At 51.5% G+C, this 13,818-nt stretch overlaps 2 protein-coding genes across 3 annotated transcripts; one reads left to right on the top strand and one right to left on the bottom strand.

Annotated features, from left to right (window-relative positions):
• Window positions 1-281: 281 nt before the first annotated feature.
• Window positions 282-5,973, bottom strand: LOC136111509 (myelin protein zero-like protein 2). The gene is given in 7 exon segments (XM_065855756.2): window positions 282-1,118; window positions 1,671-1,743; window positions 2,166-2,310; window positions 2,562-2,772; window positions 3,418-3,584; window positions 5,677-5,905; window positions 5,908-5,973. Coding segments are annotated over 6 exon segments (879 nt in total). The 3' UTR covers window positions 282-1,118; window positions 1,671-1,682.
• Window positions 5,380-12,054, top strand: CD3E (CD3 epsilon subunit of T-cell receptor complex). Of its 2 annotated transcripts, none has more exons than XM_071798789.1 (8): window positions 5,380-5,917; window positions 8,393-8,490; window positions 9,250-9,270; window positions 9,555-9,575; window positions 9,842-10,042; window positions 10,802-10,954; window positions 11,419-11,465; window positions 11,781-12,054. In XM_071798789.1, the coding sequence occupies exons 2-8, from the start codon at window positions 8,442-8,444 to the stop codon at window positions 11,835-11,837; spliced, it is 549 nt and encodes a 182-aa protein (XP_071654890.1). In that variant the 5' UTR covers window positions 5,380-5,917; window positions 8,393-8,441; the 3' UTR covers window positions 11,838-12,054. The 2 variants fall into 2 exon arrangements, with proteins under 2 accessions (XP_071654890.1, XP_065711844.1); XM_065855772.2 differs by lacking the exon at window positions 5,380-5,917 and adding an exon at window positions 8,209-8,273.
• The last annotated feature ends 1,764 nt before the right edge of the window (window positions 12,055-13,818 follow it).

The raw sequence follows: 13,818 nt of genomic DNA, 5'->3' as shown, positions 1-13,818 counted from the left end.
CGCCCCAAGATGGCCGCCCCGCGTCGCCATGGTGATGAGTCGGCAGGCGGCTGCGGCGGCCGCGCAGCGCAGGGCCCGGCGGTGGCCGCTGCTCGTCCGCGGAGCTCAGGCGGCACCGCGGGGCCACGGAAGCCGGGAGCAGCTCCCCAGGTCTGCTCCTCGTTGGGCCCGTTCGTGCCTTTTTTGGTGCGTGTCAGAGCGGTAAAACCCTCACTCGAGGTGCCGAGGGCGCGGCGGAGCCGCACGGCTCCCGTGTCACAGCACTCACACCACACCGGCCCTGCTTTCTACAAGGCGCCTTTATTTCTGACACTCGTGGTTGAAAACAATACCATACAAACAGATAATGCGACCAGCACATTACAGGTGGAGTTATAAAGTCATAAACATACTGGAACGGGCATAAACAAATGGGCTGATGTTTCGATTGGGTGCTGGTTTAAAAATAAATGTAACAGCTCTGCAGTTTCCATGATTTGGGGTTTCATTTGCCTTGGAGAGATTGAGTCTATGGAAGTATGGGGTACATGCTAAGTGCAGCAATAAACAGCAAGAGATTGATGTGAAATACACATCCACCAGTAAACATTATCCCTCAGAAGAAACACCATACGTTCCGAAACCATAATACTTCCCATTTAAAGCAGCAAAGAGATTTAAAGTACATTATAGCAAGTGGCTGCTCCTCTCATCCCTCAGGTAATCCATCAGTCTTTTCATTATGTCAAAGAGGACTTTGAGGGAGGCCAAACAGGGCAACACAAATGTACTTTGCGGTTTTTAAGGTGCACGAACACATTTGCTCAGACGCTTTGCCAAGCTCTGTTCGGTCAGCTATCTCGGCATTTTGTTCAAACCTTTCGGCATTTTTTCATCACCAGAGCAGCTTTCTGCACCTTCTGCAGGTGTGAAGCTTAAAGAAAGTTCCTTGTTCATGCGGCAAGTCCTCCCGCTTTGCCTCAATGAAGCCAACTCACAACTGGGGTTTCTGTTGTGCTCTTTCCTTGCAGGAATTTCATGCTGAGCAGAGAAACCACACTGGCAGCATGGGGCGTGGGTAATTCAGCTTTGTTCCAACATCCGAAATTAGAAGCTTTCACCATCTGCGTTAGAAGTACCTAAGAAGAAAGATTATAAGAAAAACAAAGCAGGCTCATTACTCAGGGTTACTGTTGAAAACAAAAACAGCGGAGGCAACTGCTGACCTCTGGAATTGAGTGGGTAAAAGCTACGCTGAAATGCTGCAGCAAAGCCAGCACATCTGGAAGCAGCTTCAGCCTTCCTGCAGCGATTTTAGAACAATAAAGATTAAATGAATCAAAAAGCAGAATCCAAACTGGTGAAAGGAAACTAATCCGCTCCTCTTTCTCCACAAAGCGGGCACATCAGGGAAAGCAGCAACAGCAGCTTTCCGACAAATGATCCTCAACACCAGGCTGGGAATCTCCTGTGCAGCGCAGGGGCTGCTCTGTCTCCACTGCCAGTCTCTCTCTGGAGGCTTCTCACAAGCAAAGGGCGACTGTAGTCCCAGTTGTTTCTGCTTGTGGCTGCCACGGCCTCTTGATGGTGAATAGAAGCGACATATACAAGTAAAACTATCTTAGAAAGTCTGTAGTAGCACAGAGGCATCAGTTAGGGAATGTTTGAATGGACATCTGTGTTGTATTTACCATCAGAGGCCTCTAGTCTTCCAATGGACTGGCTTCCTTTTCTTCTGTACTCTTCAGGTTCTCCTTTTCTCTACTGTTATTAAAAAAGGTGGGGGAAAAAAAAATCTCAAATCAGCATCATATATCCTGAGCAGCAGAGTCGCATTCTGACTTACGTATAGCATACATAGCATATAACAAGAAGTCACAGGACAAGATAATAACAACGCTAGGTGCATGGTGACCAGAGCGTCAGGTTCACGGAACAGAGCAATCAGCTTCCACAACTGCCTTCCCCGAGCGAGGAGCCACTGCGCAGGGCAGGGGCAAAATGAGGCCTCGTTCATCCTGGGGCTCTGTTCTGACTGCCGGTAAGCAGCCAATTATCGCTAATTGCCTTGGCAGTTTTGCATTGTAGATGCTTAGTGAAGAGTCCAAGCCAATGATTCAAAAGAGCTACTAAGATATATTTGACAAGCTTCCCCAGAAGCCTTTCTCCCTCCCCTCTGTGCTTACAGTTCAGTGTCTGCCACCTCGATCTTCTTCTCCTGAGCTTTCTTCCGATGGTGTCGACAGATAATCACAACTGTCACCACGATGATCATCAGAGCACAAGCAGACCCGATGGCCACGGCCAGGAAGTGGATTTCTGAGAAGTGCACTGCATGGAGAGAAACAGATACGTGAGCAGGAGGGACACGCAGGGGCTCTCGGCATGTGGCTGGGAGCCTGCATCTGTGAATATAACCCTTCCTCAGGCTCCCTTTCTTCTTTGTATCCATTAAGTACCTTCACACTTTCTCTTTATAATGCCTTTTCTTGCATGCATTTTCCCAAATGTGGAGGGACACGTGCCCATGCTTCGCACGGGCTAAATTAACGTGACCTCTGGTGGGGTTCTTGGCCTCTCACCTTTCTGCACAACTCTGAGTCGCACTTCACCAATCGTGCCGTGAAAATCGGGCGGGTTCTTCACCTGGCAAGTGAACGTCCCGTTGTCAGTGGGCTGCAAATTCCAGATAAAGATGGAAACATCGTGACGCGCAATATTCCCGTCCCAAGTGACGCGCTCTTTAAACCGTCCAGTGGATGGCCTGTAGGGCTCCTTCAGGTAATAAAATACCTACACAAAAGAGAGGGAGCTGTCACTGCCACACGCCGGGCAGTCTTTGTGATGGAAGCAGCCCCTGGAAGCAGAGCGGCGCTGGCCGAGGGCAGAGGCTGCGGAGAGCTGTGTTGGCACAGTCGCTCTCAGATGAACTCTGAGGCCATTATCAAAAGACGGCGCCTTTGCTCCGGCAGCCGTGTGAGCTCTGTCCTGCTAAAGCCAAGGCTTTGTTGGGCTGAGTTCTGTTCGTCTGTCTTTCAGCAATACAGCAGCATGAGCTGAGCCGCTTGCCCTGCCATGTTGGCCAAGGTACATCATTTTGTAAGTGGCATCAGGTGCAGGATGTCAGCTACGACACAGGGTTCAGCTGTGCTGTAAGCAGGCACAGTTTCACCAGGCTCCAGCTACTTTAACCCCGATTACCCTAAACTAAACATAAAACGTATTTCTTTCACCAGATTCTGTAAACAGAACTTCTTGCTCGCAATAACCATTATGAGTAGCAGAGAAAGGGCTCAAGATATACATACTTGTGCATTCCAGCTGTGCTTGCCCATACCCGCAGCTGGCGATGCTGCAGTCACCAGGCTCAAGCGCCTTGGGACTGGTTGGTTTGGGCAAGCATGCGTACACAAAATGGAGCATAAAGGTCTCACTCACGGGCTCAGGAGAGCTCAGGTCCTCGGGCTGGAAGTTCCAGGTTACTGACAGGTGCTGGCTAATAGGGCTGCTGCTGGAAAAGGTGCATTTTAACCGCAGGTTCGTGCCGTTCACAGCGGCCACCTCCTTGGAAGTGTGAACCTCCACGGCCGCCGCAAGCCACAGCACTGCAGGGAAAGGAGCCGCGTTACAGATCATGAAAACTACTGTCTAGGAGTAGGATCATTACTCTTCCTTATCTGCATTTAGTCTATGCAGGAGCCTGCCTTATCTGTCCCTGTCAATGTTTAACATGACCATCTCAAGCTGACATATAATTACCGAGGGGGGTGATCCTGCCTGTGCAGAATCCAAGAGGTCCCCTGTGCCTCGTGGATACGCAAGCTGCACGGTGCTGGTTTCAAGGGAGTTTGCTCTCATCCCAACGGCTGGTTCAGTGCTTTCTTTGTAGTTTCGTGGCTGCACAGTTAAACACTCCCAGATGTGATAACTGGTTGAGAGAAGACTGCGGAGAAGCACTTGCCTATCGGGACAACAGGCTGTGTTTTGAGGGGAATGCCTCTCTTCAGGCATGAGTAAACCTGACATCTAGCAGGTTCCACGCTGTTGTAAATGCCACCCCTCCTTAAACATATATTTGCTCTTGACTGGCACTAAAGGTCCCGTGTAAGTTTTCATGTGCTTGTTCTGGTCACATTTTCACAAGTGATTCACTTTATTGCACTCAACTCCCCAAGCGGATTTCCCCCTTTCAAGCAGGACTGCTGAGCCCCAATTAACAATTAATCATTCCTGAGCTGTAACTTTCCTTCATATGCATTGTATTGTCAGCCTAAGTGTCACACACGCCATGGTGAGAACGGCTCTTGTTGATGTGAGTGGCGCCTGTTAGGATGTTATCCACCCAGCTAGACAGCGACAGGCAAATACAGGCAGGCTGAGGAACTCGACAGGAAATCCTCAAGGGAAATCTGTAAGCATTTGTTTGCCAAAAACCATCCGCTGTTAACCAGACCACCACAGCTGCCCCTTCAGAAACAGGTTGGCATTGATGCTACCTGCAAGAGAGACAACCAGCAAGAGAGACAACCAGCAAGAGCGAGAATCAAGACAAATGGGAAAACCAAAGTGCTGCTGCTGAGGACAGTTGGCATGTGGAGCCCTCATCATCCTCTGGCTTGCCCTGCCCGTCCAGACCGAGTTCAAGCACTGGCAAAGCAGTTCTATACGTTCCTGCTGGGTCTCCCCGCGATCACTGAATTGCTTGCCTGGTCGCTTTAGCTCCCCGGGTTAGGGGATTAGGGGGCAGTATCCACAAAGAGCTGAGCGAACACCTTGCTGCTGCTGGAAGGGACCGTGCCTGTCCCGGCCATGTGCACCCCGTGCTTTCCTTTTCCTCACTGCTTAAACTAACCCGGCAGAAAAAGAAATCATTAACTTCTTGTCACTTTAGGAAAATGGGTTAATGCATCCCAGTGTGATCCAAGTTAAAAAGCCCACCTTATCTGCAGTTGCAAAATACGGCTTCCTAATAAAGACTTGCAATATATTTCCTGTATTTGGAAACAATTTATAGCCAAACGCTTCCTTGCCAAATAGTTATTTTCCCCAAAGGAGAAAACATCCGCCCTGCCAAAACACTGCAGGTGTTTGCATTTGGAAAACTGCACTGGCAGAGATCGTGTTTCTCATCCAAATATTGAGGGTCAAATCTTTTCATTTTAAACTCCTTTAAAAGAACAACGGTGGGAAATAAGTGTAAAATACTTTCTTCAAGACATTACAGAGCGTAACCTCCTGCTGAGGCACTCGGGAGGGGAGGACATGGTGGTCTTCAATTCCAGACATACAACCCTCTGAGAATTCAAGCGAGTTTATTGTTGTCGGTCTGGAATCATTGACGTGTAAAGGATTTAAGCCCGGTGGTGCTTAACAAACTGATTGTCTAGGAACAAAGACAGCGGAAAAAAAGTCTAGGAGTAAAGTCCAGATTCCTGGCAGGGGAGGAAAAGATGTGTAACCAGAGCTCAGAATGAGAGCGGTGTTCTTCTTCCGCGTGAACACACCTAAACCTGTTTGTCGATGAAACTCAATCGCTTCGTGTCACCTGCACTGAACCCGGGAGTGAAAGAATCACGGGGATCGCCCACAACAGGTTTGCGAGTCCTGTACAGTGGCCGCCTCACCGAGGACGATAATGAGGGATCAGAAGAGCACGGTGGAGGTGCGGGGAGGCCGGGGGGAGCCCGGGTTCCTTACCTCGGAGCTGCACCCCAAGGGCCAGCGCAGCTGTACCACCCGGCCAGGTGGGGACGCGCATCGGGACCGCACGTCCGCGCTCCACGGAGAGAGAAAATCCCTGCAGGTTCTTCACAACGGGATGAAAGACGAGTTTCCCAAAGCCTTCCCCGCACAGCAGAGCGGATTCCTTCCTCTGAGCTTCCCCTGCGAGGCAACGCGAGTTCTCCTTCCCGCTCCGGGCAGAGAGAGATTGTTCAAGGTAAGGTTAATTTCTTCTGCCTCCCATATTCCTTTGCACTTTCGTGTTGCAATCATCCCTCCTCCCAGCTTCCACCTCTAACCACTCCCCTCTTGTGGGAGGTAATTTTGCTCCTAAAAGAAAGTTTGCCTGGAGGTGTTCATAGCCAGCCTGGAGCAATGAGAGCCCTTTGTTCGGCAAAAACCTGCAAACAACCCCAAAAAAGCAACCCAAAGCAGAGAGCCTGTGGCAGCGGTGTGGGCACACATGGAGCGTGAAATGTCCTATTGAAACTCAGCTACCTACAGTCAATTGAAGTGATCATTATGATTTTACTTGGCTGCAGCCATCCCACAGAGCTGGGACACTGCGCTAAGTGGTGCTTGTAAGGTTCTCAGAAAAGTCAAAAGACAATTTCATCGGCCGTGAGTCCAGGCAGGCAGGGCTGGGGAAACCCCACCGTGCTGAACAAGCAGCACGAGGTACCAGAGAAACCCAGTGTTCCAAAATATTTGCCTGGTGGCACATGGCCCTTGTGAGCATGAAACTGGGTGGTGCGCGTGTGTTGACAAAATAAGGATGTTTGCATTTGAAGACAGTAAATGACTGTAACAGAGAACCCGTGCTGGCTGCGCCTGAGCTGCTGTCCCGTCTATGGTTTAGGTTCAAGAAGTCGTCCCCGGTTGTGAACTTTCGTTGTGACCGATGCTAGTTTTGCTCGCAGTGGTGCCGTGGCTGGGACGGAGAGGCTGAGCTGGTCCTGCACAGCGGTGACTTCGGCCACTCTGCCCATGTGGCAACACCACCGGCTCTCACTTTAGACCGCAGTTGTGTAATGCACAGGACTGGGAAGAAGGTCTGTTCTGAGCTTTACTTGCACACTTTTACTAAACTATAACATCTTGTTTGAAAAAGGCTCCAGCTGTTAAGAGAAGACCATTTCCCCAGCACCCTTACTAGTAACATCTCATTTTGAAACAGAAACCAGTAGAAGAGTGAACTGACACCTAAAGAGAGCACCTCGATAAATGAAATAAGGACCCACGACGTCGTCATTAGCCATGTCATTAAGCGTTGTTGTCTTGGGGAGGAGCAAGAAGCCAGTTCCATCCTTCCAGGCATCTGGAAAGGAGTCCCTTGAGATGTGTGTGTCAGGAACAGGAACACGGAGTGTCCTTGTGGAAGGAGGGAGCCTTGGTTGGCTTTGCAATGTCCCCTCAGACACGTATCCTCACATCCCCGCTGTTCTCACAACCGTACGGGCAGCTTTGCCACCTCTGTGGGCTTCAAGCGGAAGGAAAAGATGGTATGTTCCCATTTGTCCATGGCAGCATCCCTGCTGGAAGCAAAGCTCGGGAAGTTCCCAGCCCCATGGAGCCGCGGGGTCTTTGCTGGCCCTCAGCACCAGTTTGGAAGGAGAGCGTTCGGGTTGCGAGGCGAGCGGAGCAGAGCGGGCTGGACGGGGCAGGAGCCCCCTCTAGTGGAAGCGGCCCTGCTGCTGGGCTTGGCAAAGCCAGGGGACACGGGTGCATCGAGGACTTCTCAGAAAACACTGCAAGACCTCCAGCTGGGCCATGGGCAGAGGTGTGGGATGCAGGACCTGGACTCCTCCCGGCGGCGCACGGAAGGATGCCGCAGGCTTCCGGGATGGTTTTCTTATAGGTGCAATTGAATGCTGCATGGAGATGTAGAGTTGCTTTTACAGCCTCATATTGAAACTGAAGAGAAACAGCAACACGGTGAAGCGAGTTCCCTCCTGACAGGAGAGCGAGTCATCGAGTATGTCAGGAGCAGAGCGTTGGGCTCAGGTTTGCAGGAGGGGCTGCTGTGCTTGGCCACCCTGTGCTGAGCTCCTCGCTGTCACCGTGTGTGCAGAGGAGACTCTGGGTCAGGACCTGGCAAATGCTGCTCTTGGAGAGGCAGCAGGAATGAACGAGATGCGTTAGAGCAGGATAACAAGGGTCCAGATTGCATCACCAATTGCTAAAACCCGCAGGTTTTACAGCCTGGCACTTACAGACTCGTTTCTGCTGGCTCTACAGTGTCTCAAGGTGCTTCTTGTAGTGTTTCTGGTTCCTGTGTTGTTTGTTCTGTCGTTGCGTTGCTTGCAGTAGTTTGATCTCAGGAACACTTTGAAAAGTTGTTAGGAAGGTCCTGATGGCAAATCTCGTCTAGGCTCATTTCTCTCTCCTGCCGCTCCTGGAGCAGTCACAACAGATCTCCCGAGACCTGAACGGGGCTGGTGCAGAGCAGCCGCCCCTCGCTCTCAGTGACGTTCCGGGAACACGTTTTGAGCCTCCGCACTTCCTGACATGGGCTTATTTTATCATACGTGTTCCGTGTCTCTCTTGGCCGCTTGCAGGTTTCACTGGAAACAGTGAGTCTCCCCAGCACCGCTCAGCTCGCTGCCACGCACAATTCTGGGAAAAAAGTCCTGGGCCTCTTTCTTGTAAGCGAGAACTCAAAAAGCCAATTGTCTTCTTTCCTCCCTCGCAGCCAGCCTCGGTGATGCCCATCTGATGTGGTAGGGAAGAGGAAGACAAGGATGAGGTTGGAGCGGTCCCTGCCTCTCCTGGGACTGCTGCTCTGTGCGGGTGAGTCCGGCTGGGCCCGGGGGGCGGCTGCAGGGGAGGGGGCGCAGGGACACACAGCTGGTTCTGCAAGGCGCCCGCAGCCACAGCTGGCACGCATGGCACCGATGGAGCTGCTGCTCCCCAGGCCGAGAAACGGGAATCAGCCCGCTCGGGCTGGAGAAAAGCACCTAAGGTCCCCGATGCATTTTGGTTCCTACTTGATTCACTAAGACACCGGGTCTCCAAACTTCGTGTAGCTGGGTTAGAGCTTGATTCCCTGCTTTCTGCAGCGGTGTGAACTAGGTTCTATGGGTTTAATTTTATCTTTATTCTTCATCCATGTGCTTTTCTTACAATTGTTTGCGATCACGGGTGAATATCTTCAGTTCAAACTCACTGCAATATCATGGGAGTGGCAGCAATTTCCACGTTATTGCAGAAACCAGGCTTGGTTTTCCAGCAGTCTGTGGTCCATGACCATCAAGCAAAATTGCTGTGTGTACAGCTTGCAGTGACCCTTTTTCTAAACCGGGTCAGAAAATCAGTCAAATTTCCATTCTGCGCTATTCTGCGTTAAAAATGGCTTCCAAAGGAAAAGCCTTCATCTCAGAACAACATCCTGTCTCAGCTACCAGAACGCTTCTAATGCCTTTAGCACAAATATAGGAGTATAAACATCTCTTTTAAGCAGCTGAGTTCAGAAAATATATCCTTGAAGTAGGAAAGGTGTATAACAGCAGTAGCTAAATTACTTAACACTTATCATTCTTTCTTTTGCAGTGCACACCACAGTTCAGCAGGGTAAGTGTATTCTACCAGCATTCTTAGCTACTTAGTATGATAAAAAGACCAAGTATGCCTCACAAGTGAGGACTAAAAGTCAAATAGGAATATGTGAATCTTGCAAATATAGCAGGATAGGAAAAATTCCCGGTTCATTAGTTGTTGCTAATCTCACTGGTATGAAAAGCTGTCTGTCATTTATTGTTCCTAATTACTGCAAGTGACCCCAGGCAGGATTGGGTATTTTTCAGCAGAAACAAGCAAGCCCGATTCATTAACAGGTATTGTTCTCTCCTTTGCAGACGATACCGAAGTACAGGAGGGTAAGTGTTTTACCAGCATTCTTAACTATTTATCATGATATAAAGACTGCAGAGACCTCGAAGGTGTGGACTAAAAGGTAGATAGAAATATTTCAGTTCAAGCAGTATTTTAGGAGGCAAAACCATCTTGTTTGTTAGTTGCTACTGTTATCACCCATCAGAAAAACAAGTTATAATGAGTCGCCCCTAATTGCTGTTAGTGGTCTCCAAGCAGAAGCCATTTGTAATGCTGGTTTCTCTTCTCGTTGGCCCACCTTCCAACAAAGAATTCCTGGTGGAGATCTCAGGAACCACAGTGACAATCACTTGTCCCTCGTCTGAAGAGAGCGACATAGTCTGGGAAATAACTGGGATAAAACCAACCAGAGGGGACAGGAAGTACGTTATTGAGAATCACGACAGCTCCCCTGCCGACGTGAACTGTTCCTCGGGTGGCAAGAAGCATGAGATGCACCTGAACGTTAGAGGTGAGCGAAATGGCACTCAGCCATCGGGCCAAACGTGAAGTCCGCACATTCCAGTGACAGATACTTGGAGACAAGACCTCCGTTTCAGTGCTGCTGCTCTGGGTGAACACAGTTCTGCTGAGGCTCTTCCCACGCTGTGTGGGCAGGAAAAGAGTCACATTTGGCAAATGGAATTGCCCTGCTCTCCTCACCTTTCCCTTCCTCTGTCCTCAAGCTGGCTGCACAGCAATGCTTCCCACATGTATGATACATGGTCTCTTTTTCCATAGGCAAGAGTAACGTTTGTCCCCAATTGCAGAGGCATTTCTTACCTTGCAGAGTGGAACGCTCCCATCCGGAGCGCACAGCCTGGTTCTGTGACCCACTGAAGTGAGGGAGCTCACCTCCACCCTGGCAGTGATTTAAGCCTCTGAGCCATTTGAAATTAGGGCAGCTGCCCTGTATTCAGTAATCAGAGACCAGCATGGGATGGAGGCAATGACCTAGGAGATGTTTTGCACCCTTGGGCTCAGGCCACACAAACAGCAGAGGACAGCGAAGAAGTTGCACACGCCAGCCCCTGGTCTGTGTCTGTTTGCAGACAGACATGGTGGGGTGGATAGAATAGCCTGTGCTGGCCCACTTCTGTTCGCTCTTTTCTCCTTTCCACCCAGAACCGTATCTTCCCTGCTAGTGCTAAGCAGACGAGCAAGACCCGCGCTTTCCTTGCCGCAAAGGAAGGGCGCCCATCTCAGAGCACTTTCCTCTCTCCTCCCGCAGTGTGCGCAAACTGCCAGGAGGTGGACGCCCTGGCAGTGACAGGGATCGTCACTGCAGACCTTCTCATCACCTTCGGGGTCCTGATCCTGGTCTATTACTTCAGCAAAGACAAGAAGGGGAAAGCGAGCGCTAGCACTGGTGGTCGGCCACGAGGTAAGAGCCATTGCACGGGTGCCTCTGCTCTCCATGGCGTGTGCTAAGTGCTGAACCAGCGCTTGCCCTCCTGAGTGACGGAGCCTCCTCTGCTCCCCCCAGGCCTCCCGAACCTTGCCCAGTGATGCTCCTGCTTGCCGCATCTGTTGCTCCGGGCTGCCCTCTTGTCTGGGATGGGGGCGGCTGCTGTGTGGTGTCAAAGGCTTCCTGAGGAGCTGTAGCCTGGGCTTGTGCTTACAGGGCCTTCTTGTTTTCACATATTTCTTCACAACTGGGAAAGCTAGAAATTTACCCTTGCTAGAAGCAATCTGATTTCTTCCTAAATGATCCTGCATTCTGCCTGCAGCAGCTCTAAGCTCATAATAAAGCCATGCAGTTGACCCGTGGTATGCATTGCCCTGGGATCATCTCCATGAAAGACCACTTGCATCACCAAGGATGACCTCTCTTTGCTTCTGTTACAGCCCAGAAGATGCAGCGTCCTCCCCCAGTTCCAAACCCGGACTATGAGGTATGGAGAAGCTGCACTTTTTTCCATCTCTCTTTGCGGGTTGGGGAAGGATAAGCAGAGCTGGGAATGTGTGGCAGTTATCCTTTTCCCCCTTGCAAGAAGCATCCAGTCAGCCTGCAAGCTCTCCCAGGAGCAGAGGACAAAGGTGGTGAAGGGGGAGCCCCATTTCCTGGTGCCGACATGGGGGTCGGGAGCAGCACCGCACCTGCTCTCCTGTTGTTGTTTTCTCCATGGGTTGGGTGAACCCGGAGCCTGATGTTCTGTGTCAGTGTGTTAACAAGGATTCCCCAACTAACCTCTCTGCTGTTCCCACAGCCCATCCGGAAAGGCCAGCGGGAAGTGTACGCAGGCCTGGAGCCCAGGGGCTTCTGACGTTCCCGCGGATGACGGGCTGGCGAGGAGCAGCAGAGGGTCCGTGGGCTTCTTCCCAGCTCGGTTCCAGTTCTCTCCAGGCTTGCTGAGGCCCAGGCGTTCTGTCGTACACCAGGCAGCTGCCCAGGACACGCACCCTGATGTGTTCCTTCAGCTTGACATTAGGGGAAAGAAACAAATGAGCACATTGGCACCAGAAGTTATCCTTCTCATTAAAGAGCTGCAGCCTCACTGGCGGTTCCTGGCCTCCTTTGTCCTCACACTTCTCCGCCACTCTCTGCTCTGGTTTTCCCTCCCGTTTAATTTCCGCCCCGAGTGGCTCCACGTGCTCCCCGTGCCGCTCTGGGCAGCCGATTGCCCCGCTGAAGGCTCCGGATCTCAGGGGGATGTGCAACTGCCACACCTGCGGTTTCCCAAGCAGCAGCCATGGGGCAGGTAGTAACTTGAGAAGGGCCTGGGAGGTGCTGCGGTGCCTGGGAGCCACGGTTCTGTTGCTCTGCAGAGCAACAGCTCCGAAGAAAGGAAACAGCAGCAACGATGGGGGCTGGGGGTGGTTTAACCCTCGAGTTTCAGTGTGGAGACATGAACACCCAGCGAGTTTCATGCTTCGGACTGCTCTGCTTACCCTGCAGGATGTGGTTTTAAAGGCAGCACAGCTGGGTTTACCATACAAGGCACTACACAGCTAGGAGGGAGAGCGCAAGAGTCAAAGAGCGCTAACGCCCCCAGCTCTAGAACAACTCCGGGCCACACTCAGCTTCTGCAGAACAGCGCGGCTGCAGGGACGCGTGCTCAGCCCAGCCGTGTGGACCACGGCCACAAATGGGACACGATAACTTGGACCACTCTGGGTGTGCAAGGTCTACGTTTTGCTCCAAGCTACACCCCGGTGCTTCTGCTGCCACTTATGGGGCTGCATGTTTGCCCCAGCCAGCACCACCCCGGTGCTCTCCTTATCTCAGTGGGATCAGCACCCACGCAGCGACAACATCTCTCTGCAGCACGACTGAAATATTTCTGTCGTTCCGAGAGCGGGGCACTGAGGAGCCTCTCACAAATACAGATGTATATGCTGCGTCTTTGATTTGTGCAGAGCACACCCACCCACTCAGCCTGGGCTTCTCCTGCTCTTGGGGTGTGTTTAGCCACCTTTGCTCACCGCTTTCAGATCTGAAAGCACTATGGGCACTTTTTTTATAAGGTCCTACTGAAATAGCTTTGCAGACCAAAGGTGAGTATCGACATATCCTACCTGCAATGGTCACATCACTGTTCGTCTTCACTGGAGCACATTAGAGCAGAAAAAAATCACCAAGATGTTATTGTGCTTCTGTGAAGAGCACGATGTGGTCACGTAAAGAGCCAACACCACAGGAAAACGACTCCTTTTCTTGTTTGCTGTGCACGAGGCTGATCACACACCGATTCCTGTAAGGACGTGGGGACACCCACGGCTTTGCCCAGCCTACGCGCTGTTTGCCGTGTCAGACGTGCCACAGATTTGTGCCCGGTTTTTACTGAGTGTTAACTCTTTTAGTGCTTACTTTATACCACTGAGTCACAAGGCAATTCCCAGCCTGGTACTGTCTAAAGCCTATCACCCAGACCTCTAGAAAAGCAGGAAAACACAACCTACAGGTGTGTGCAACTGGCACACGGAGGGTGACCTGGTTTCTGAGGTTTCCGACTGCTGCCGGATCCCGTCTGTCAGCTGCTTGCCATTTCGGACAGTCAGACCACATCGGCTGTTCCTGCTCAGAGCTGGGGAGCAGGGACCTTAGCAGGAGGAGCTGGGTTGGTGTGGGGACACTCAGTACGACTCGGGTGGTTGAGCTGTGAGAGGTGCTGGAAGTTTGCTCACCTGCATCCTGTACTCAGCATGCCGGGATGGCTACTGAGCCCGAAAGAAGGGTTGCCAAAAGCCCCCTGGCCTGGACACTGAGGTGAGCTGGTCTCCAGTGGGCTGCAGAGGCAGGGGAGG

This window comes from Patagioenas fasciata, chromosome 24, assembly GCF_037038585.1.
Source record: "Patagioenas fasciata isolate bPatFas1 chromosome 24, bPatFas1.hap1, whole genome shotgun sequence".
NCBI classification, from domain to species: Eukaryota; Metazoa; Chordata; class Aves; order Columbiformes; family Columbidae; genus Patagioenas; species Patagioenas fasciata.
The sequence above is the reverse complement of the archived record's forward strand: the minus strand, read 5'-3'. Positions and strand labels throughout refer to the sequence as shown.